Source organism: Crotalus tigris, unplaced genomic scaffold, assembly GCF_016545835.1.
Source record: "Crotalus tigris isolate CLP2741 ecotype Arizona unplaced genomic scaffold, ASM1654583v1 scf7180000020270.473046, whole genome shotgun sequence".
NCBI classification, from domain to species: domain Eukaryota; kingdom Metazoa; phylum Chordata; class Lepidosauria; order Squamata; family Viperidae; genus Crotalus; species Crotalus tigris.
The window spans coordinates 169673-193134 of record NW_024097939.1 but is presented as its reverse complement, the minus strand read 5'-3'; the positions used below and the strand labels follow the sequence as shown (position 1 = coordinate 193134).

The window sequence follows — 23462 nt, the reverse complement described above, 5'->3', positions numbered from 1 at the left end:
GACGCTCTCTAGTCCCTATTCCGCTTAGTGAATTCAGAGAAACAGGTGTGAAAATGAATATCTATTTGTAGATGAATAGAGTCATTTTTTTAAACTATGAAAGAGATTTTAATAGATGGATTAGTCTGCTGCACTGAGATATTTTAATGGTTTATATGGTTGCTGAGATCCAGGGGGACTCTGGCGGGTGGGAGGGTGGACAAGAGGCTCATCCTGCAGGGTGAGGTGAGGCAGGGGGCAGGGCAGGGGTGCCATTGCCGCAGGGCATGGCAAAGCAGGAGCCGGGGTGGCTGCTGCCTAACACCATCAGCCCCCACACACAGTGAGTGAATGGGAGCCAACTGTGTCCATCAGCAGCCACAGCCTGCAGGCCCCTTGGTTTTGGCGTGATGTGGCTTTTTGCCTCCAGCCGCGGCTATTTGCTGCCTCACGCATCGCACCCAATGCCACTGCCATGAGGCCACAGAACAAACTGGGCAGAGGTAAGGAACCGGTATACCGGTTTCTTACTGTCGCCTGGCTTGTTCCGTGGCCTCATGGTAGTGGAACTGGGCAGGAGATGGCAAACGGCTGGTTTTGGCACAACGTGGCTGTTTGCCTCCAGCCACGGCCATTTGCCACCTCGCATGTCGCACCCAATGCTGCTGCCATGAGGCTGCGGAGCAAGCCAGGCGGAGGTAAGGAATCGGTATGCCGGTTTCTTACCGCTGCTCGGCTTGTTTCGTGGCCTTATGGCAGCGGCATTGGGCAGGAGGTGGCAAACAGACGGTTTTGGCGTGATGCAGCAGTTTGCCGCCTCGCGTATTGGGTCCAATACTGCTGTAATGCGGCTCGGCCGAAAGCGGCCGTGGAACAAGTCGGGCAGATTTCCCCCTCACCTGCCCATTCAGCTACAGTTTTGGTGGATCTGACAGAAAAGAGAACTTTGCAGCTCTGCCTACAGAGCCACCAAAGCAGCAGACGGAGCTCCGGAGGCTCTGGGAGGGCGGGCGCTGAAGTGAGCGGTTGGGGCCATTGGCAAGAACAATGCATCAAAAAGGAAAGCGACCTCGGAACAAGTGGGGCAGGTAAGGAAAGAAATCGTTGCTTCCCCAAAAAATTGCCTTTCTTTCCTTACCTGACTTCCAGCCCTGTGCCATTTCTCATTCGCAATCTGCTGCTACATGCAAGGAAACAAAGGAAGGGTTTTTTTTGGGGGGGGGAGGTCAATCAATTCCAACTTCACGATCTTTCATTAAGTTAGAAGTTAGAATGCAGGTTGGCTCATGGACGGGACTGAAGGCCTAGGAGTGGGGCGACACAACGCATGTGCCCACAGAGAGGGCTCTGCGTGCCGCAGGTTCGCCACGGGGCTAGATCATGGTAGCTAGGAGGAAAAAACTCCGTGGTGCCCCCTTCCCTTGGTACATTAATCAATGCTTACTTTGCTTAATATTTAATCCAAGGGTAGGGATAAGATCAGATAATTAGTTACCTGTACAGAAGCATAGCAGCAGTCTGAATCACCTGACCTAGAACCTGAGAACGAAAAGATCCTCGGCCTTCATATAAATATCAAGTGAATAGAACAGAAATGTTCAGCAAGGTTTCTTAAAAGAAAGTTAGGACTCAGGAAGATAGATGTGCCTGACTCAGAGCTATAAAAGAGCTTTGGTATCAGACTTTTTTTGGCAAATATCTTTATAGTCTCGGAGGTTACCTCCTGAACATGTTCTGATTCCCTGACTGACTTTTGGACTGGCGAAAGGCTAAAGAGTCAACTCTGATTCCTGGATCTTAGATTTATCTGCCTGGAACTTACTATGCTTGTTCAGTTTTCCTGAATAGTCTCTTATTCCTGCGCTCTAGTGAGTTATATAATTGCCATAAAGAGCTCAAAGTCTAACTTTCTACACTTGTATTTGCTGACATAGGACAGATTTCTCTTGCAGCCCAAGCAGTAATGGCTGTGGAGGCAGTACCCAGTGACTGGGGAGGAGTGGGGAAATATTTGCAGACGCCTCAAGCACCAATTAAGACTTCCAGAAATGCTAGCTGTTAATGATTTCTTTTGTTCTCCTAGATTTATTTTGAGAGATTATGAAAAATGCTATTTTAAAACTATAGCTGTATGTTCATTTTGGGGTGGTATAAAAGAAAGCCTGTGTCATGAGGATATTTCTTCTAAAAATAGATAATGGGACATATTTGTCTCACAGTTAGGGGGATACCAGGGTAATTCTCTAGTCCAGGGGTGTCAAATTGCTGGCTCGCAGGCTGGTTGCATCATACAGAGGCCGTGCCCACCCCAGCTCCGGCAATGCAATAAAAGTCGTGATATGTCGCAACATGTCACGTGACGTGGCGAGTTTGACAGCCATGCTCTAGTCTATAGGAACTCTCATTGCAAATGGGCATGTAATTTGTTTCTATTTTGTGACATGTACCATTCAGTATTAAAAACATTATTTAACAGAAATACAGCTTCAATTCTTCACAATTTTAAAGTCATAGTTTCTATTTATCCAATAATTTCTGTGGTTGGGCTTGTAATATCTCAAAAGACAGATTCACTGTAAAAAGGAAATTAATAGATTTGAACATTGGGCCTTTTCCAACAAAATGCAATTCAATTGTGAGAAATGTAGAGTTCTCCATTTAAGTAAGAAAAAATAAGTGCTACAGGTATAATAAGGTAAGTAATAGCTGGCTTATCAGTAGTACTTGTAAAAAAGGATCTGGATGTTCTGATAGACCACAGATTAAGCATGAGCCAGCAGTTTTTTTCTAACTTTCAAATAAGCCAATTAAATTTTGGGTTACATAATGGGAAGTGATATTTCCAATCTCTGCTGGAGTGGTCAGAGCACTCCTCAAGTATTGTGTCTAGTACTGATTACCACAATACAAGAAAAATGCTGAGGTACTGGAAGGAATTCAAAGAAGAGCAACAAAGAAGGTTAGAGGCTTGGGACTGAACCCTGTATAGAACAGTTAAAGGAACCAGCAGTATTTAGCCAAAGAAAAGAAAAGAGCAGGAAACATGAATTCAGTCCTCCAATACTTGAAAGGCTACCACAGCCAAGAAGATACAAATTTATTTTCCAAAGTAGGACAAGAACCAATGGGTGAACTTGGAAGAGATAAACATGAAATAACATGCAATTTCCTGACTGTTAGAGCTATTGTAGTGGAACATCGAGGCTCATGGTGTCTTGGGTGCTCCATCATCAATCCAATCTTACACAGCCATTGATCTGCGATGGTCTGAGCATTCTTGTCCTTGGCAGTAGGTTGGACTAGAAGATTTCTAGGAATCTTCTAACTCTGTGTCTCTGGTTTTTCCAATAATGCAAAATGTCATATTAACAAACCTGACCTTATTTTGTTTTTAAAAGCAAGCTCTATCCATGCAATATAGCATAAATTTTTACTTAACGACAAATTCTTTATTCTTACCCATCTGGACTTTGTATCCTGTGGGAAAATTTATATTACAGATGCTTTTGAAATATTTTATATTTTCAGAAGGTCAAATAGTTTTTATTAATACATTTTAAATCAAATTACTTTTTTTATTTATTTGAATTTTTTATCCTACCTTTATTATTGTTTATAAATAACTCAAGGCAGCTAACATTCCTAATAGTCCTTCCTCCTATTTTCCCCATTACAATAATACTGTGAGGTAAGTTGGGCTGAGAGAGAGTGATTAGCCCAGAGACAACCACTGGCTTTTTATGCCTAAGATGGGACTAGAATTCATTGCCTCCTGGTTCCTAGCCCAAATACCTTAAGCACTAGACCAGTGGTTCTCAACCTTTTTAATGCCGCGACCCCAACTGGTCGTAAATCGAGGACTACCCAACTGGTCGTAAGTTGAGGACTTTCCCTGCCCGGGAGTGCCGCACATGCATGGTGCCGCCCCCAGGGCCGGCCGAGGTATAGCTGGCAAGCGGCAGAGATGGCGCAGGCCGACCATCGGCTGGGTCACCAGCTGGCCCAGCCCAAGGGAGGTAAGGCACCCGCTGGGCCCCACGCGCGTCAGCAACCCTCCCTGCACCCGCCGGCCTCCCACCTCCTGCCCCTGGCCCCCTTTTACTTACATTTTTAGTAGTTGCTCAGCAGGGAGAGGTGGAAACTTCCAGACAGCTTGCCTTCGCTGCAGACAACTTGCAGCACCGTTTGCAGAATGGGACTTTTGGCGGGCTCAGCAGGGCAGAGACAGCCTGGACAATTCCTATTGGCTTTTGAAAGCCAATAGAATTAGACTCTATTCAAGAGAGTCTATTCTATTGGCTTTCAAAAGCCAATAGAATAAAAGGGAGTAGCACAGCTAAGGAAAAGGGGGGGGAAATGGCGGACTGTGTTGTTTGGTGACCCCCGTAAAATGGTTGTTCGACCCCAAATGGGGTCCCGACCCACAGGTTGAGAACCACTGCACTAGACCCAATGGTGCTTTTTTCAAGAGGCAACTGGACTTTGTTTTTCTTGAAGATGTTTGATTCTCATCCAAGAAGCTTCTTCATGAAAAGCAAAACATCTTCAAGGAAAAACAAAGGAAGTTTAATTGCTTCTTGAAAAAAGCACCTTTAGGACAATCATGACCTTGGATGACTGAGAATCTTCATAGACACAAACACTAAACCCAACTGGCTGTCATATATTGTAATATGTAAAATCTAGCAAGTTTTAACATCTAACATACTTTTTAATATTTATTTCAGTTTTATAAAACAAAGTAGTTAATGTGCCTGTCATGACACTGTTAATATTGTTAAATGGTATAATATCTGATTATTGACAAATTAATAGTTTGAGCTGAATGCTAATGCATAATTGTTTCCAAGTGCTTTGTTTACCCACAGAAATTATTCCTACCAAAAACGACTGTGCTCTGCCTTTAGCTTTTTAAGCAAGTTTTAATTTGGCACATAAACATGTTAAGTTACATTACTATACGTTACCTTACATACATCTCTGCCTCTGTGTGTGTATATAAATAATATTTATATATAAGTATATTCATATATACCTATATATAATTGAAGTCACCCTAGAATATTCATGTGAGTATATCCCATCTACATTAACTGTAGATAACAGAGTTTTAAAACTATTTGCTTTGCAGGTTGAAATGGTGTATTCACTGCTGTCAATGTTGGGCACCCATGATAAAGATGATATGTCACGAACATTACTAGCAATGTCTAGCTCCCAGGATAGCTGCATAGCTATGCGCCAGTCTGGATGTCTTCCTCTTCTCATTCAACTTTTGCATGGCAATGATAAAGACTCTGTGTTGTTGGGAAATTCTCGTGGAAGTAAAGAGGCTCGTGCCAGAGCCAGTGCAGCACTACATAATATCATTCATTCTCAGCCTGATGATAAACGAGGCAGACGAGAAATACGTGTTCTTCATCTTCTAGAACAAATCCGAGCTTACTGTGAAACTTGTTGGGAATGGCAGGAAGCCCATGATCAGGGCATGGACCAAGATAAAAATCCAAGTATGTTGGTTGCAATTCAGGTTTCAAAACTTTTGTGAATATTCTTTGGTGTTAACAGCTTTGAACTCTATAGCTATTTGTGGAATATTTTTTTTTTCCCAAGCAGGCTGTCAGAAATACAAGGTGCAAATGGGAATGGGCAAATGTATCCATGTTAGAGCATGTCATTTTTGTTATAAAGTATATATTTCTGTGTTGATTGGGAATTTTAACTTCTAAAATGTATTTCGACATGATTAATGGAGTCCCAAATTTTTGTTGCTAAATGAGACAGTTGTTAAGTTAGTTTTGACAACCTTGCTTGCCACCGTTGTTATGTGAATCACTGCCATTGCTAACTTAGTAACACAGTTGTTAAGTGAATCTGGCTTCCCCATTGACTTTGCTTGTCAGAAGGTCACAAAAGTGACCTTGGGACACAGCAACAGTCATGAGCCAGTTGCCAGGTGTCTGGTTTTTTGATCACATAACCACAGGGATTCTGCAACGGTCATAATTGTGAAAAACTGTCATAAATCACTTTTTTCAGTACTGATGTAATTTTGATCAGTCACCAAATGAATAGTTGTAAATTGAGGACTACCTATAAATTGAAGTTACATGGAAGTAATTACAAGTGATGGGCAGTAGGTATCACATTCATTGACAGCAAGTATGGAAGTGCTATTACTGATCTGTTATTCTTCTTGATGCAAAACTGGCAGACTTCAATTTTTTTCCATTGCAAAATCTTAGAGAAGTATAGCTGTTAGACTGCATTTGTTTAATAAATTGTTTGACAGTGTAACTTTAAAGTTTTTGTTGCATTCTTTAATTGATACATTAAATGAAAATATTTTTTTTGTTCTAACATAGTGCCAGCTCCAGTTGACCATCAGATCTGTCCTGCAGTATGTGTTTTAATGAAGCTTTCATTTGATGAAGAGCATAGGCATGCAATGAATGAACTTGGTAAGAAAAAAATGACATTGTAGAAAAGTAAATCTTTCTCCTTAATACATAGTTGTTAGAAGGTCTTAAAGTCAGGGCATTCTTTTGCAGGGAGCAGATATATAAGTTAATTGATTTCACCTAATAGAATGTTTCAAAATCCACATTAAATCAATATTTTTATTAGGTTTATTCAAAATATTCAGAACAATACATTTTTTAAAATTCCTTATTATATGAAAACATACTGGGGAAAATGGGCAAATACTTACAATACAGTAAAATACACTCATAAGGGTGTATATATAAATTTACATATAAATCAGGGTTTGGTGCTCTGGCAGTTTGTTTGCACTGAGACGTGCACCAAGAAAAGTGCAATTGATTGAGTTTCCATGTTTAAAAATATAAAATGCAGCAGTTATTTAAGTTATCTTACTATTAGAAAAAGACTCAAAATGAAGCTAAATAATGATTTTATTAAAAAAAAGGAGCAAGAAATGCAACTTGATAACTTTAAGTAGTATTTAGAAGGAAAAATGACTGAGTTTTTTAGGATCTAATTCTGAAGAGCTCCATCTGGTATTTTTCATGTTAGACATAAAGTAAAGGAAGCTAGCTAAGAGAAGGATTCCAGAATCCGTATTAGCAGAGTAGTTCTGTTATGCCAACACAGAGGTCATACACGTGTACATACACATACAGAGGCAGACACTACACACACACACAGGCTTTTCCACCAATTTAATTCAGCGGTTATATTAACTATTTTATTTATATATACTTAACTACTTACTTAACTATTATATTATCTTGCTTCACTGGCAGTCTCAGCCCAAAGGTTGTACATGCATATCAGAGCAGCCATTGAAATTGTTCACAGCCCAATTCCTTTGTTTCATATTTATATTTTACATATGTATGTATGAATGAAAATTTATATGGCTGCCCAACTCATACTCAGTGACTCCTGGTGGCTTACAACGATAAAATGGAGTTTGAGGCATACAAAAAAAATTGGAGCATCCAATAAAATTTGAAATTTAGAGCACACAAGAGATTAATTCATTCTAAATGTCAAATAAACATTAAAACCTACAAAATAATATTCATTAGTTTCCATTAAATCAATAAAAAGAAACTGACCAAATATCTGTAATCCAGGATTATAAAACTAAGGATGTGCTATTTCCAAAAGTGATCAGTTTTGTTTCTCTTGTGCACAATAAAGCCATAATAATTATATTTGTTTTTATTTCTTTTTTTGGTATTAACATTTTTTAAAAAGGGATTTTGGAGAATAAATATGCCAATTTACCAAAATGTTTCTAACAAATCTTTCAATTATTTTTATAGGAGGTTTACAAGCCATTGCAGAATTGCTACAGGTAGATTGTGAAATGTATGGGCTTACTAATGACCATTATAGTGTCACGTTAAGACGATATGCTGGAATGGCTCTGACAAATTTAACTTTTGGAGATGTAGCCAATAAGGTAGGTTCGAATCTATTTGGATTTATTTCTATTTATGTTTGTATACTTCACAGATTGATTCTTGCTATTTAAAGTCTCGTTGTAAATTCTGAATCTAGGTATCATCTGAATCTATCATCAGCAGTTTTCTTCTTGGGTGAACTAATTATAATGAAACAAGATCCAGTTCTTTTTGTTTCATCTTATTCGTGCAGCTCTTTATTCATTCAAATTGTCTTTTTTTTAAAAAAAGATTATGCTCCTACCCTTGTTCTATGCAATGAATGCTGATCTATAATTATATATGTTATTTATACTTGTACCATCAATTATTTTCATTTATATTTGGATGCGTGCTTGTTTTATTGTGATTTTTGAGAAGTTTATTTCAGATTTCCCCCCCCCCATGCTTTTGGGGGATCTTCCCCTTTTTGGTATTCAATTAGGTTTGGGGGTTCTCAGCTAAGATGTTCTCTTAAACCTCCCCTAGGAAAAAAAAACTGCTTCTAACGTATTATGTTCATCATTCTCATTTGTTTATTACTTTAGTTTTATGAAAAGCCGTTAGTTGGCTAAGTGCAAAAATACAAAAAAGAAATAATTCTATTTTGAATATCCATTAGATAATTTATCCTCAACTGCCAGAATAAATCTAATTACCTGCTTCATAAAATCTCTCTCTCTCTTTCAAATAGGCTACTTTGTGTTCTATGAAGGGTTGCATGAGAGCTTTAGTAGCACAGTTAAAATCTGAAAGTGAAGATTTGCAGCAGGTAAACTTCATTGCTAGGATATTCCATTTCTATATATTTATAACTTTCATGCAACATTTCTTTTTTGCTTCCTTTGTATACTGTAATCTGCTATCTGGATCTTCTGTTTTTCAAAAGTTTTCCCATTTTGTTTTCTTATTCTGTATACTTTCAATTAGTATATTTAGTGACATAATTTTTTCTGAATTTGTTTTGAGGGAAAAAAAACAATTGATGTGACTGGGGACAACTTGAGGAGTTATCCAGTCACTAAATTGATTATGGGAACAAATCAAGCATTAAATGTTATTTGCCTTTCGTTTTACTACAACGTTTGATTTTTTAAAAACTTCTAAATGAATTAATATTGAGTTGAACTAATTATAATGTCTGAAAGTCCATCAAATAAGATATTTTTATAAGCAAACTATCCATATTAGGGATTTTACATTGATGCAATTTATTTTCCTACCCTGAGAAATATTTTATTTTATATTGAATACTTTATGCTAAAATAATAATTAATTTGGAAAAGTTTTCATATTTCATAATACCGTATTGGAACACTTTCATTTACAGTGAATAGTGTAAATAACATAGATAGGCAAATAGAAATAGAGGTTTATAAATACTATTTTGCTTCAGATATGTTGTCTGTTATTGTCAAGAATTCTTATGACAAATTTAAAAAAATATGTTCTATATTTCTGATTTAAAGTCTCAAGCACTGAATTATTTAAAATCAATATACATTAAAAATATGTTCTATATTTCTGATTTAAAGTCTCAAGCACTGAATTATTTAAAATCAATATACATTGGTTAGTGGTTCTGGGAGATGCAATGGCTACCAAAAACAATAAGTACCAAACAATTTTTTCCTATAAGAAATAGTGTAGTGAGTCACCAGACAGCCAACACTGACAAGTTCTAGTCTGTATGTTGAGTATCAAAGAAATGAATAGCACCATGACAAAATTTTCATGTCAAACTGCATTGAGTACCAAATTTGATGAGTTTCATAGTAGTTGAAACTCGTTACCATTGTATTAAACTAGCATATTAAAATGAGTAATAAAATATTCTTCAGAATACCAAGTTAAAGCACATTACTTTTTTATTATTTCATTAACAATATTATAGGTTATTGCAAGTGTTTTAAGAAATTTGTCTTGGCGGGCAGATGTGAATAGTAAGAAGACACTACGAGAGGTTGGGAGTGTGAAAGCACTAATGGAATGTGCTTTGGAAGTTAAAAAGGTACTGTAGCAAATTAGTGTTTCTTTAGTATTTAAATATATTTAAAAAATTCTATTTTCTTGTTTAAGAATATACATAAGAGAGAGTCCAAATAGTTACTTTTGTGAAAGAAGACAATCAACAGTAATAGTTCCTGGAAAACAGAAGCTTTCCTGGAAAGAAAGCTAGGAGGAAGAATTGGTTAAAAAAAGTATTTTCCACTTATGGTACCCTTCTAAATAAACTATATACTTGCCATTTTTATCTGATTGCTGTTTTTGTTTGTATATTATTTTGTAATAGTACTGTACTTTAGAACAAATTTAGTTGGTTGTGTATTAAATTAATTAGTCTTGAATCCCAGTGAAATCAACTCAATATGTTGGGTAAAATTAGTTAGTTCCCATAGATTAAAATCTGTTTGAATTTATACAGTAATTTCCATCTAGTAAATAACACTGAGAAATACATTTAAATTTAAATTGTTATAAAAGCTGATGAGAAGTAACTCCCAAAATAAGTATTTTAATTTTGGTGGGACAGGTGTTCTCTACTAAATCTTATTACATTAACAATTTGAATTTTTTACTAGGGCTATAATATGTCTTTGGGATACATCTGTAATGTACATGTATGCATAAATGTATTTATTTGTTCTTTTCCATGCCACAATGAAGAAGCTATCACTGGATTACTATCAAATAATAAAATGCCTATGGTATATTTACAATGATATAACAATAAATGGCTACACATACACAAATTCCTTTCATATTTAAATAAAGACATATATTCTGTTATACATGTAGACATAGACTCATACATTGATAAAGTTGCTACATGATTGCTACCATGGGCAGAGTAGTGATTTTGAGTGAAAAAGGGGAAGGAGGAGGATAAGGCCTGTCAAGCACTTGTGAGGGGCATAGAAAATTATTGATCCTGCAGGGCCAGCTTATCTGCTAATCCACTTATCCGTTGATATCTTAAGACAGGGGTCCCAAACCCCCAGGCTGCGGCCTACTACTGGACCCTGGCCTATTTGCAGCTGTGCCATGGGCCAGCGCGCGCGTACACACACACACGCAGGTCGAGTGCACGTGCATGTGCACTGGCCTACCACTCATGTGAGTTGAGCTGTGCCACCTGTGTGCCGGCCTGCCACTCACACGGCCCGGTTCCCCTCTCCCAGCCAGGCCGCCAACCACAAAGGTTGGGGACCACTGTCTGAAGATATTTCCTATTGAAATAAAGTGTTAATGTTTTTTATGCAGCTAGGAAATCTAATGTAATGTTTTACTCTCTGCAGGAATCTACGCTGAAAAGTGTATTGAGTGCCTTATGGAACCTATCAGCACATTGCACTGAGAATAAAGCTGATATATGTGCAGTGGATGGTGCTCTTGCCTTTTTGGTTGGCACACTGACATACCGAAGCCAAACAAATACTTTAGCCATCATTGAAAGTGGAGGGGGAATTCTTCGTAATGTGTCTAGCTTGATTGCTACAAATGAGGACCATAGGTAAGCATACTGTTTTATTGCATTATTTAATTATCCATTCAATCAAAGATGTTTTATGAATGATTTGGGTGTGGGAGGCAAACTCTTGAATCAGATCTTAACTTAATGAAGCTCTTATTAAGAGATGAGGAGCTGCTGTCTCAGCAGAGCCAGCTGAGTAGCCCTGTTTCCTTTTCATCTTTCTGTATTAGATTCATATTTCTAGAGTAAAATTACTTTATGTGTAGAATATTTAAAGTAAGTGAAATAGCATTATCAGCATAATATCTGCATGTAATAATTAGGGATATTCACATGGCTATCTCCTTGGCACTGGGAATATTTGCATGGTAAATGATCTGTTGGAAACCATTGTTTCCATAGTACTGTTTGACTTTTTTTGATTCATTCTTTGAGAGGATTTGTTATTCAGAGCGTACAAGCCATATTGTATATGGAAAAATAACATGTTGATATATTTGAACTTTTTCGTGTTGTTAATGTGATTGTTTTTATGCTTACATCTCAATTCCAGGCAAATATTAAGAGAGAATAACTGCTTGCAAACCCTCTTACATCATTTGAAGTCTCACAGTTTGACAATAGTCAGTAATGCGTGTGGAACTTTGTGGAACCTGTCTGCACGGAATGCAAAGGACCAGGAAGCATTATGGGACTTGGGAGCAGTCAGTATGCTCAAAAATCTCATACATTCAAAGCACAAGATGATAGCCATGGGGAGTGCTGCCGCTCTAAGAAATTTAATGGCAAACAGACCTGCAAAATACAAAGATGCTAATATTATGTCTCCAGGTTCAAGTTTACCATCTCTCCACGTCAGAAAGCAAAAAGCACTGGAAGCAGAATTAGATGCTCAACAATTATCTGAGACTTTTGACAACATTGATAATTTAAGTCCCAAAACATCTCATCGCAATAAGCAAAGACATAAACAGAATCTTTACAGTGAATATGTTTTGGATGGTAATCGCCATGAAGATGGAGTGTGCAGGTCAGAAAATTTTAACAGTGGAAATGTGACTGTACTTTCACCATATTTAAATACTACAGTATTGCCTGGCTCTTCCTCCTCAAGCAGAGGAAATACTGAGAATTCTCGTTCTGAAAAAGAACGGAGTTTAGATAGGGAACGTGCAGTGGGATTGAACAGCTACCATAGCACAGCAGAAACTTCTGGCAATTCTTCTAAACGAATAGGAATGCAAATTTCTATTGCTGCTACTCAGATTTCAAAGGTAATGGAGGAAACAACAAATACGCACATATCACAAGATGAAAGAAGCAGTGGATCTATAACAGAAATTCACTGTTTGTCGGAAGACAGAAATGCTTTAAGAAGAACTTCTACTGGTCACTCTCACGCAAATAGTTATAACTTTCCAAAATCTGAGAACAGGGCATGTTCTGTACCATATTCAAAAGTAGAGTATAAAAGAGCTTCTAATGATAGTTTAAACAGTGTCAGTAGCAGTGATGGGTATGGTAAAAGAGGACAAATGAAGCCTATAGAATCTTATTCTGAAGATGATGAAAGTAAATTTTGCAGTTATGGACAGTATCCTGCTGATTTAGCTCATAAAATACACAGTGCTAATCATATGGATGACAATGATGGAGAATTGGATACTCCAATAAACTATAGTCTGAAATATTCTGATGAACAATTGAATTCTGGAAGGCAGAGCCCATCTCAGAATGAAAGATGGGCAAGACCTAAGCATGTAATAGAAGAAGAAATAAAGCAGAATGAGCAAAGGCAATCCAGAAATCAAAGTGGAGCATATCCTATATATCCTGAGAGTGGTGATAATAAACACCTAAGTTATCAATCAGCTTTTGGACAGCCAGAATGTGTATCTCCTTTCAGATCAAGAGAATCCAGTAATTCAGAACAAAACAGAGTAGGATGTAATCATGGAATAAATCCCAAAGTCAGTCAGTCCTTGTGTCAGGTTGATGATTATGCGACTGATAAGCCTACAAATTATAGTGAGCATTATTCTGAAGAGGAACAACATGAGGAAGAAGATCATCCAACTAACTACAGCATAAAATACGATGAAGAGGCGCACCATGTAGATCAGCCAATTGATTACAGCCTTCGATATTCAACAGATGTTACTCCTGCACAGAAACCATCTTTTTCATTTTCAAAAACTCCATCGGTACAGAGTACTAAAACAGATCATATTTCATCAAGCAGTGGAAATGCATCATCATCTGCGTCGAAAAAACATAACCAACTTCATCCAAATTCTGCTCAGAATAAGACAAATCATACTCAGAAGCCTACATCCTGCAAAGCACCTTCCATTAACCAGGAAACAATGCAAACTTACTGTGTAGAAGATACACCAATATGTTTTTCAAGATGTAGCTCTCTATCATCTTTATCATCAGCTGAAGATGAAACAGGACGTGATCATTCCACACGGGTAGCTGATACTGACAACTTTCTGAAGATAGTTGGAATGAAAGAAAACACTGGGAATCTATCAACCGCAGTTACAACTAATGAAACCTCATTAACTTCCCAGCATCTTAGAACAAAATCAAATAGACTTCAGACCTCTACTATTTCTTCTTCTGATTCAACAAGACATAAAGTTGTTGAGTTTTCTTCGGGTGCCAAGTCTCCTTCAAAAAGTGGTGCACAAACTCCCAAGAGCCCACCAGAACATTATGTACAGGAGACTCCACTCATGTTTAGCAGATGTACCTCTGTGAGTTCCTTGGATAGTTTTGAGAGCCGTTCGATTGCTAGCTCTGTTCAAAGTGAGCCATGTAGTGGGATGATAAGTGGTATAATAAGCCCAAGTGATCTTCCAGATAGTCCTGGGCAAACAATGCCACCCAGCAGAAGTAAAACTCCACCGCCTACCCAAGTGCCCCAAGTAAAGAGAGAAACAGCCAAAGCAAAAGTATCCAACACTGAAAAGAGAGAATCTGGACCAAGACAAATAGCTGTAAATACAGCTGTTCAAAGGGTGCAGGTAATGCAAGATGCTGATACATTGTTACACTTTGCAACAGAAAGTACACCAGATGGATTTTCTTGTTCATCAAGCCTGAGTGCTTTGAGTCTTGATGAACCATTTATACAGAAAGATGTAGAATTGAGAATAATGCCTCCTGTGCATGAAAATGATCATGTAAATGAAGCAGAACTTGAACAATCAAATGATACCAAGGGTAAACTAGAAAAAGATACAAAAGAACCCACTGAAATAGAGAAAAATATTCTAGATGATTCAGATGAAGATGATATTGAAATATTGGAGGAATGTATTATTTCTGCTATGCCAACTAAGTCTTCACGTAAAACCAAAAAGCCTTCGCAGGTAACTGCTTCTAAAATACCTCCACCTGTAGCCAGAAAACCAAGCCATTTGCCTGTATATAAACTTCTTCCTTCTCAAAGCAGATTACATTCACAAAAGCATGTTACATTTACACCTGGTGATGACATGCCACGTGTTTATTGTGTTGAGGGAACACCAATAAATTTTTCAACAGCTACATCTCTGAGTGATCTAACAATAGAATCACCACCAAATGAACTGGCCAGTACAGGGATTGCTGTTTCAGGAATGGAATCAGCTGAAATTGAAAAGAGGGATACAATTCCCACGGAAGGAAGAAATACAGAAGATGCTCAAAAGGGAAAAAACAGCTCTATTGTTGGGTTAAATGATGACAAAACAGAAGAAGGTGATGATATTCTTGCAGAATGTATTAATTCTGCTATGCCAAAAGGGAAAAGTCACAAACCTTTCAGAGTGAAAAAGATAATGGATCAAATCCAGCTAGCATCTACATCTTCCCCAATAAATACTAAAAATCAACTAGAAATAGAGAAAAAGAAACCAACATCACCAGTAAAACCTATGCCACAAAGTAATGAGTACAGAGCACGCTTAAGAAAAAATGTAGAATCAAAAAATAATTTTAATAGTGAAAGAAATAATGAGAATAAAGAGACAAAGAAGCAGACTCTTGAAAATAATTCAAAAGATGTTAATGATAAACTTCCAAATAATGAAGAGCGTACAAGAGGAAGCTTTGCATTTGATTCTCCCCACCATTATACTCCAATTGAAGGAACTCCATATTGTTTTTCTCGAAATGACTCTTTGAGTTCCTTGGAATTTGATGATGATGTAGATCTTTCAAGAGAAAAGGCAGAACTGAGAAAGGAGAAAAACAATAAAATTGAAGCCAATTCCAATACAGAATATATTTCAAATCAGCAATCAGTTAGTGGATCACAAGCTGGTCAAAAGCACTCTTCAACTGGAAGAAATCAACCCAAACCTTTAGGTCAAAACCAGATCTCTTTTTGTCCATCAGCCAAAGACATTACGTCTACAGATGAAAAAACACAAAATTTTGCAATAGAAAATACACCTGTTTGTTTCTCTCGTAATTCTTCTCTGAGTTCTCTCAGTGATATTGATCAGGAAAACAACAACAGCAAAGAAAGTGAACCTGTAGAACAAATAGAACCACCTAATAAACATATAGAATCAACTAGAGCACAGGTTTCTGGATATGCTCCTAAATCATTTCATGTAGAAGATACACCTGTATGTTTTTCAAGGAACAGTTCCCTTAGTTCTCTTAGTATTGATTCAGAAGATGACCTTTTGCAGGAATGTATTAGTTCAGCCATGCCTAAAAAGAAGAGGCCATCAAGGTCAAAGGGGGATAGTGAAAAATTTAGTTCTAGAAACACTAGAGGCATTTTAGCAGAAGATCTCACATTAGATTTGAAAGATATACAAAGGCCTGATTCAGAGAACGGTTTCTCACCCGATTCAGAGAACTTTGACTGGAAAGCTATTCAGGAAGGTGCAAATTCTATAGTTAGCTGTTTACATCAAGCTGCTGCAGCAGCATCATTATCTAGACAAGCTTCATCAGATTCAGATTCAATCCTTTCATTAAAATCGGGAATTTCCTTAGGATCACCATTTCATCTTACACCAGATCAAGAAGAAAAACCTTTTACTACTAATAAGGGTCCAAGAATTATTAAACCAGGAGAGAAGAGTACACTGGAAAATAAGAAAATTGAGTCTGAAAATAAAGGAATTAAAGGAGGAAAGAAAGTTTATAAAAGCATGATTACAGGTAAAGCTCGTTCTAATTCTGAACTTACAAGCCATTTGAAACAGCCCTTGCAAACAAATATGCCCTCTATTTCCCGAGGAAGAACAATGATTCATATTCCTGGAGTTCGAAATAGTTCTTCAAGTACAAGTCCAGTTTCTAAAAAAGGACCACAACTAAAGAATGCAACATCCAAAAGTCCAAATGAAAGCCAGAGTTCTACTAGCTCTCCAAGAGTTGCCAAACCTTCTATGAAATCTGATCCAAGCCCTATATCTAGACAGCCATCTCAACAGGGTATTTCAAGTAAAGGACCTTCTAGGTCAGGATCTAGAGATTCTACACCTTCTAGACCACAACAACAACCATTAAGTAGGCCTCTGCAGTCTCCTGGCAGAAACTCAATTTCACCAGGTAGAAATGGCATAAGTCCTCCCAATAAGCTTTCCCAGCTGCCAAGAACAGCATCACCAAGTACAGCTTCCAATAAATCATCAGGTGCAGCAAGAATGGCATATACATCACCAGGGAGACATATGAACCAACAAACTGTAGCAAAACAAACAGGATTGCCTAAAAGTACTAGTGGAATTCCTAGAAGTGAATCTGCCTCAAAAGGATTAAATCAAATGTCTGGTATCAGCGGATCAAATAAAAAGACTGACTTATCTAGAATGTCATCAGCCAAATCAAGTGGAAGTGAATCTGACCGGTCAGAGAGACCTGTTTTAGTACGTCAGTCAACTTTTATTAAAGAAACCCCAAGTCCTACTCTAAGAAGGAAATTAGAGGAGTCTGTCTCATTTGAATCTTTGTCACCTTCTAGACCAGACTCTCCAACCCAGTCCCAAACACATACTCCAGTTTTAAGTCCATCGCTTCCTGACATGTCTTTATCTTCTCACTCAGCCATCCAACCCAGTGGCTGGAGAAAATTACCTCCTAACCTGAGTCCATCTTTAGAATACAGTGATGGCAGGCCAACAAAACGGCATGACATAACTCGATCTCATTCTGAGAGTCCATCCAGATTGCCAATTAACAGATCAGGAACTTGGAAACGTGAACACAGTAAACATTCTTCATCACTTCCTCGTGTAAGTACTTGGCGAAGGACAGGAAGTTCTTCCTCAATTCTTTCAGCTTCTTCAGAATCCAGCGAAAAGGCAAAAAGTGAAGATGAAAAGCAACATATGACTTCTTTTTCTGGACTCAAGCAAGGTAAAGAAAATCAAGCACCAACCAAAGGGACTTGGAGAAAAATAAAGGAAAATGAAATTCCTCAAATAATGACAAGTCCTCCTCAGAATATCTTATCAAGTCCCACCAATGGTGCTGATTCAAAAACTCTCATTTATCAGATGGCCCCTGCAGTCTCTAAAACAGAGGATGTATGGGTGAGGATTGAGGACTGTCCTATTAATAATCCAAGGTCTGGAAAATCTCCAACGGGAAATACTCCCCCCATTATTGACAGTGGTTCAGAGAAAAGCAGTATAAATAGTAAAGATTCAAAAGATCTTCATGGAAAACAAAATAACGGAAATGGAAATGTCCTTGTTCGCACCATGGGTTTAGAAACCCGATTGAATTCATTTATCCAATCTGATGGTCCAGACAAGAAAGGAACTGAAACAAAAATTGTTCTAAGCAATTCTACAGCTGCCCCAGAGACTAGTGAAAACACTCTAAGTGAGCGCACACCATTTAGTTCTAGCAGCTCAAGTAAACACAGCTCACCCAGTGGTGCTGTTGCAGCACGTGTGACGCCTTTTAACTATAATCCAAGCCCCAGGAAAAGTAGTGTGGATAACAGTTCTGTTCGACCATCGCAGATACCAACACCAGTAAATAACAGTACAAAAAAACAAGACTCGAAGACCGAAAGTCCAGATTCGAGTGGTGCACAAAGCCCTAAGCGCCATTCAGGGTCTTATCTGGTGACTTCTGTTTAATAAAAAAAATAACAATATTGATTTATGTGGATTTTTAAAAAATAAAGCAGCAAAATTGTGGTTAGCCCCTCTTTTTTTTGTAAATAGGTTTGCTTCTTGTAGAGGGTTCTTGTTCTGGAAGCCATATATATTCTTTGTCTTCACTAATAATATTTGAGGGATTCCCAATTGATAATTTAGCAATAAAATTGCTAAAATAATTATATTTGTACAGTATATTTTACATATATTTAATTAACATCCCATACCTTTATAATTGTTTTGATGGGTTGGGGGAATTTAGAAAGATGAAAAACAGATTAAAATAAATAATTCTATTAATATATCACTCACTTCTAGAGTTGCAAAATGGCTAAATAACTTCAGGGAAAAATTGGTATTTATGCCAAAAAAAAAAAACCCTCCACCTTAGTATTTGTGAAGCCACTAACCTTTTAATTAATCATGTGGCTGTGAAATTCACAGTAATATGGTTTCTGCTGAACAAGCCTTTTATTCCTGCATGGATAGAACTGATGGTTCATTTTCTGAAATGATAATTAACATTTCTGTGGTCACATAATGTGCATAGATAGTTATAGTGAAATAAATACATTTTTGTTCTTGTGCTCTGCAAAAAAGAAAAAAGAAAAAAAGGACATCTGTGTATGTGTAAACCTTGAACAAAATTATTTTACCAGAACTAGATTTTAACTGACAGTAGGTAGGATTTTTGCTATGCTGTAACTTGTTGTATATTCTGGTATTTGAGGTAAGATGGCTGCTCTTTTATTAATGAGGCACAGGTGAAGTCTCAACAAAACTAAATGACGGAATAAATTATTGCTGTATGTACATTTTGTTGTGTGTTACTTTTGCAGTACATAACAATCAATGTTTTAATTTTAATGTTTAAGAAATCCGTTTCCTATTATGCATTTCCTCAAAAAGCGTGTTGGGAACAATAATTATTCTACTGAAGTCAGTGGAAACATTCTTACAAATTTGAATGGATCTGCATTATATCCACTGCCTAATACAGTCGCACACTGGTTTTCTTCCAATTTCTAATAGCTGATTATATGTATCAGCTGCAGCTTTAGGATATAGCATTAGTGTTTTCAGCTGGAATGTTTTTGGGTTCCTCCAGTACAGAAAAGAAGTACTTCCATATATATGCCCAAAGGCATAAATTTCCTATTGCACAGCCTAGAGTGCTTTCAATATACAAATACAACATGGAAAGTATTGAGAATGAAAGTTGTTTAGAATATTTTTTTTCATTTGGTTAATGCACTAGAAGCTAATGTACTAAATTTTAGTGTCTTATAGAAAATAAGATTTGTATATTAAACTGCTCTGGACAAACCAACTTGGTATTTACATATATTTTTACTTTAGAGACCTTCCGTGACTGTTTACAACAGAAGTACTCTACTAAGTGCCTCTATACAGAAATAGCAACATGCGTGTGCACATTGTTAATTAAAACAGTATTGAGCAAATCAAATATATATCTCAGGCAGGTTTTCATTATTACAATCCTATTCATGATTATTTGACAAGTTCAAAATTGTTTACAGATGTTCTCAGATAATCCAGTTTAATCTATAAATCAAACCAACTCTTTAAAATATGTGGATGCTACAACAACTATTCTAATAACAGTTTTAACTTTTTCAGACCAGATAATAAACCTCTACATTAGGATAGAGTGACAGCAACAATTAGTATGCATTTTCAACTGATTGATGGCCAAATTCACAGAAAACAGAAAACTAGATATGAGAAATGATCACAGTATCCCTTTTACTTATTTCCTTATATTTTCTTTTCTTACATTTATAATAAAAGTGTGAAAAAAGAAACGTTAGAGAAACAACTTAAGGTTTTATAGTGCCCAACTTTAAAGCACCATGTAAAACCTTAAATTGTTATTGCTGTTATTAAGATTAGCAAAAATAAGCCAATGTTGTAAACTTCAAAATATTTTTATATTAGGATAGTTGAGATTAATTGCAATTTGTCTGGGCCTCAACATCATGATAAACTAGCCCATGGTAGGAATTCTAGGGATGTTTTGGGGGTGTTTAGAATTGCAGCTCCTGCAGTCATTTGCCATTGACCACAGTAACCAGTTTACTTAAAGAGTATCAGGCAGGCTGGCTGAGGAATTCTGGAAGTTGGTCCACAAGTCATAAAAGGCCTAGTTTGAAGACTCCTAGCTTAGCCTAAAACAGAAATAAGATTCTAAAGTCATGGCTATGCTGGAAGAAGAGACAGCAATCTAGGCCTTGTAAATTGGTTTAGCATTATATAATTATATCTTTTGATGCAGGCTTGATTTTTAATTTCCCAGCCTCTATTCCATTGGTTGTTTTTTTTAAATGCACGCATCTAGGTAGGCAATTAGCCCAATAATACTAATCCTAATATTACTAAGACCACAAAAATAATTAATTTAAATTTAAGGTGTCACTCCCAAAGTATGACATAAGAATAGATGTAACTTCCTATTACTGATTCTCCGTCAAAAAGATTATACATATTTATTTCTTGTACTTTTTGCCTTTTAACAGGGCATATTTATTGGCATACCATATTGGTAGAATATCTTACGTGAACACAAGGCCTGCTTATCATATATATAATCTTTGTGATGGATTAATGTATATGTTTCAATGTGAGGCATCTTATGTGGATCAATAAACAGGATCAGTACGCAGTATGGTTCATCTCAATTTATCTTTAAATTACTTGTATGAAGACAATAGGAAAGCATAATGGGAAAAGCCCATCATATACCCCTGTCTTTGCTGACTATTAAACTTTAATTCAGCAACTGGAGGTTACTAATGTTGTCATATTTGTACTTGCTGATTACTGCTATTTTGCTTCTACTGAAATTAATCACTAACTTGTAAAAGTGATGCGCCGTGCAGTATGGATAGAACAAGTCAAGAAATTAAGGCAACATTTTTTAAAAAGTTGACAGATTCTTTTAAAGTTTTTCTGCTTTCTGCAGTTTTGCTAATGAGAATTGTACTAATTTTATCCACTTCCTTGATTATTTGTGAGTTGATGTATAAGACAAGAGCTTTTCTTTTGTAATTTAATTCTCACACTGAAATAAACAAATTATTTGACAAATCAAAATGCATCTTTTTAACAAAATGTTTCAGAAAATATGCATGTATTATTGTGTCTGCTTTTTATTTACATAAAGTACTTTCAGTTCCAATATATTGAATATATAAACATATAGAAGAAAATATGACCATGTCTGTCTGTCTGTCTATCTATCTATCTAGAGGGGGGGCTGCTGTCCACATTTAATTGTGAACTCCATTTGCTGTCAGTTTATTCACATAATTTATAGTCTGAAATATGCTCATTCCAAACCATAAAAAAGTACTATTCACTGCAGTTCACCGTGCATTACAGGATTAAAAAAAAATCAGTATTCTAATAATTATATCCTGTTTACAAAGCCATCCATTATTTTTACATATAAAAAGGAGCCGTATTGTGTATCAGATGCCCTGCTGAAATTGGAATCTGGCTTAATCTCTGTTGAGGTTTGCCATCTGACGTTTTGGCTTAAACTAATTTTTTTTACTGACAGCTCAGTTCTAGAATTTGCATTATAATTATTTATAACCCTGGAACAGGTGTAAATCTGAACCTAAAATGTTATAAACATGTAAGCTCAGGGCTTTTTTGTCATAGAACGCCCAGAACAGAGTTCCTGCACCTTTTTTGGATAGAACCTTGTAGGGCAGGCAAGGCGGATTGTATGACGTGTGAGTTCCGGCACCTTTTTTTTTTTTTAATTACAAAACACTAAGCTTAATATTTAACTCCAGTTGGTCTCATAAAATTGTTCTGGGGTGAAAATATCTGGCTCTAGACTGTGACATTCTGAAAGATCTAGATTCTATGTAATTCCTCTACCTTATGTATGTGTGTGTGTGTATGTGGGAAGTCTGAAGATTATACTCTATGCCCAATTCGTGGAGACATCTCACATCTGTTAGGTTTAAGAATAGTCCTGTACAAAAGTAATTATGTCAGTCATACATGTGTTTCTATGTTCCATTTTCTACTTGGTGAGTGGCTCAAATAACCTTTCTTAATTAACAACTGTGATACATTTGCTGAGAATACTATTCTCAACCACCATGGTTTTGAAGATTGCCCAATTTTGCTTAATCATCATTACTATTTGACAATATTGTAGTTAATCTATCCTCTATATCTCTTGTGTTCTTATATCTGCCTTGTTTTCATTTAAATACATCTATTCAGTATCTTGTTTTTATATAAACTGAACTAGCCAGTTATGATCCCAGATATCTGAAAAGGAAATTTTCAAAGCAGAATTTGAAAAGTGTAAAACTTGGATGTATATAATATAACTGCATGGTTGCTCAACTTAGAATTTCCTATGACACATGTAAATATAAATGAGCATATTATGGGTAGTATCCATGTGCATGGGTGCTTTTAAATATACAGATAACTTTGGTTTCATGAATTCTTAGATTGAAAAACTTCATTAAGAATGAAAATGTGCAAGAGAGGGCTAGTTGAATAGATATTAAAATAAATAAAATAGAGTATAAGATACTAATATATTACACACAAGACTTTGGCTTAATACAGCTCTTTTCAAAACCAGAAAATCTTTCATACAATTGTCCATTGTTACTGTTGAGAAAATAATAGTATATGACCTTTACCAGACAATCTTTTCTCTGCAAATCTTTTAACGTATTGTATATTCTCTGGACAAAAATGCAGGTATTTATTTATGTTTCATTCACCATTAAAGAAAATCTAGAGCTACCTTGGTTCAAAATAGATCTAAAACAGCTTTTTATTGTATTTGAAAATTCATATTTTATACGATCTTCTCAAGAGGGCTAAAGCTCTATCTGCTAAATTTAGCATGACTTAGTGTAAATGTGAATAAAATGTATGGTTTGTCTTCTGCAATCTGCCCTT

The 23462-nt window shown here is 36.5% G+C and overlaps 1 protein-coding gene across 5 annotated transcripts in view; it reads left to right on the top strand.

Moving 5' to 3' along the window:
- APC (APC regulator of WNT signaling pathway) overlaps positions 1 to 21611 on the top strand; it is a 76071-nt gene extending 54460 nt beyond the window's left edge. For all 5 annotated transcript variants that reach the window (XM_039366384.1, XM_039366387.1, XM_039366382.1 and 2 more), the window contains exons 10-16: positions 5111 to 5489; positions 6345 to 6440; positions 7776 to 7915; positions 8590 to 8667; positions 9790 to 9906; positions 11195 to 11409; positions 11924 to 21611. In XM_039366384.1, the coding sequence (XP_039222318.1) occupies positions 5111 to 5489; positions 6345 to 6440; positions 7776 to 7915; positions 8590 to 8667; positions 9790 to 9906; positions 11195 to 11409; positions 11924 to 18476 (7578 nt within the window). In that variant the 3' untranslated portion in view covers positions 18477 to 21611. The remainder of the gene's footprint in view (positions 1 to 5110; positions 5490 to 6344; positions 6441 to 7775; positions 7916 to 8589; positions 8668 to 9789; positions 9907 to 11194; positions 11410 to 11923) is intronic.
- The last annotated feature ends 1851 nt before the right edge of the window (positions 21612 to 23462 follow it).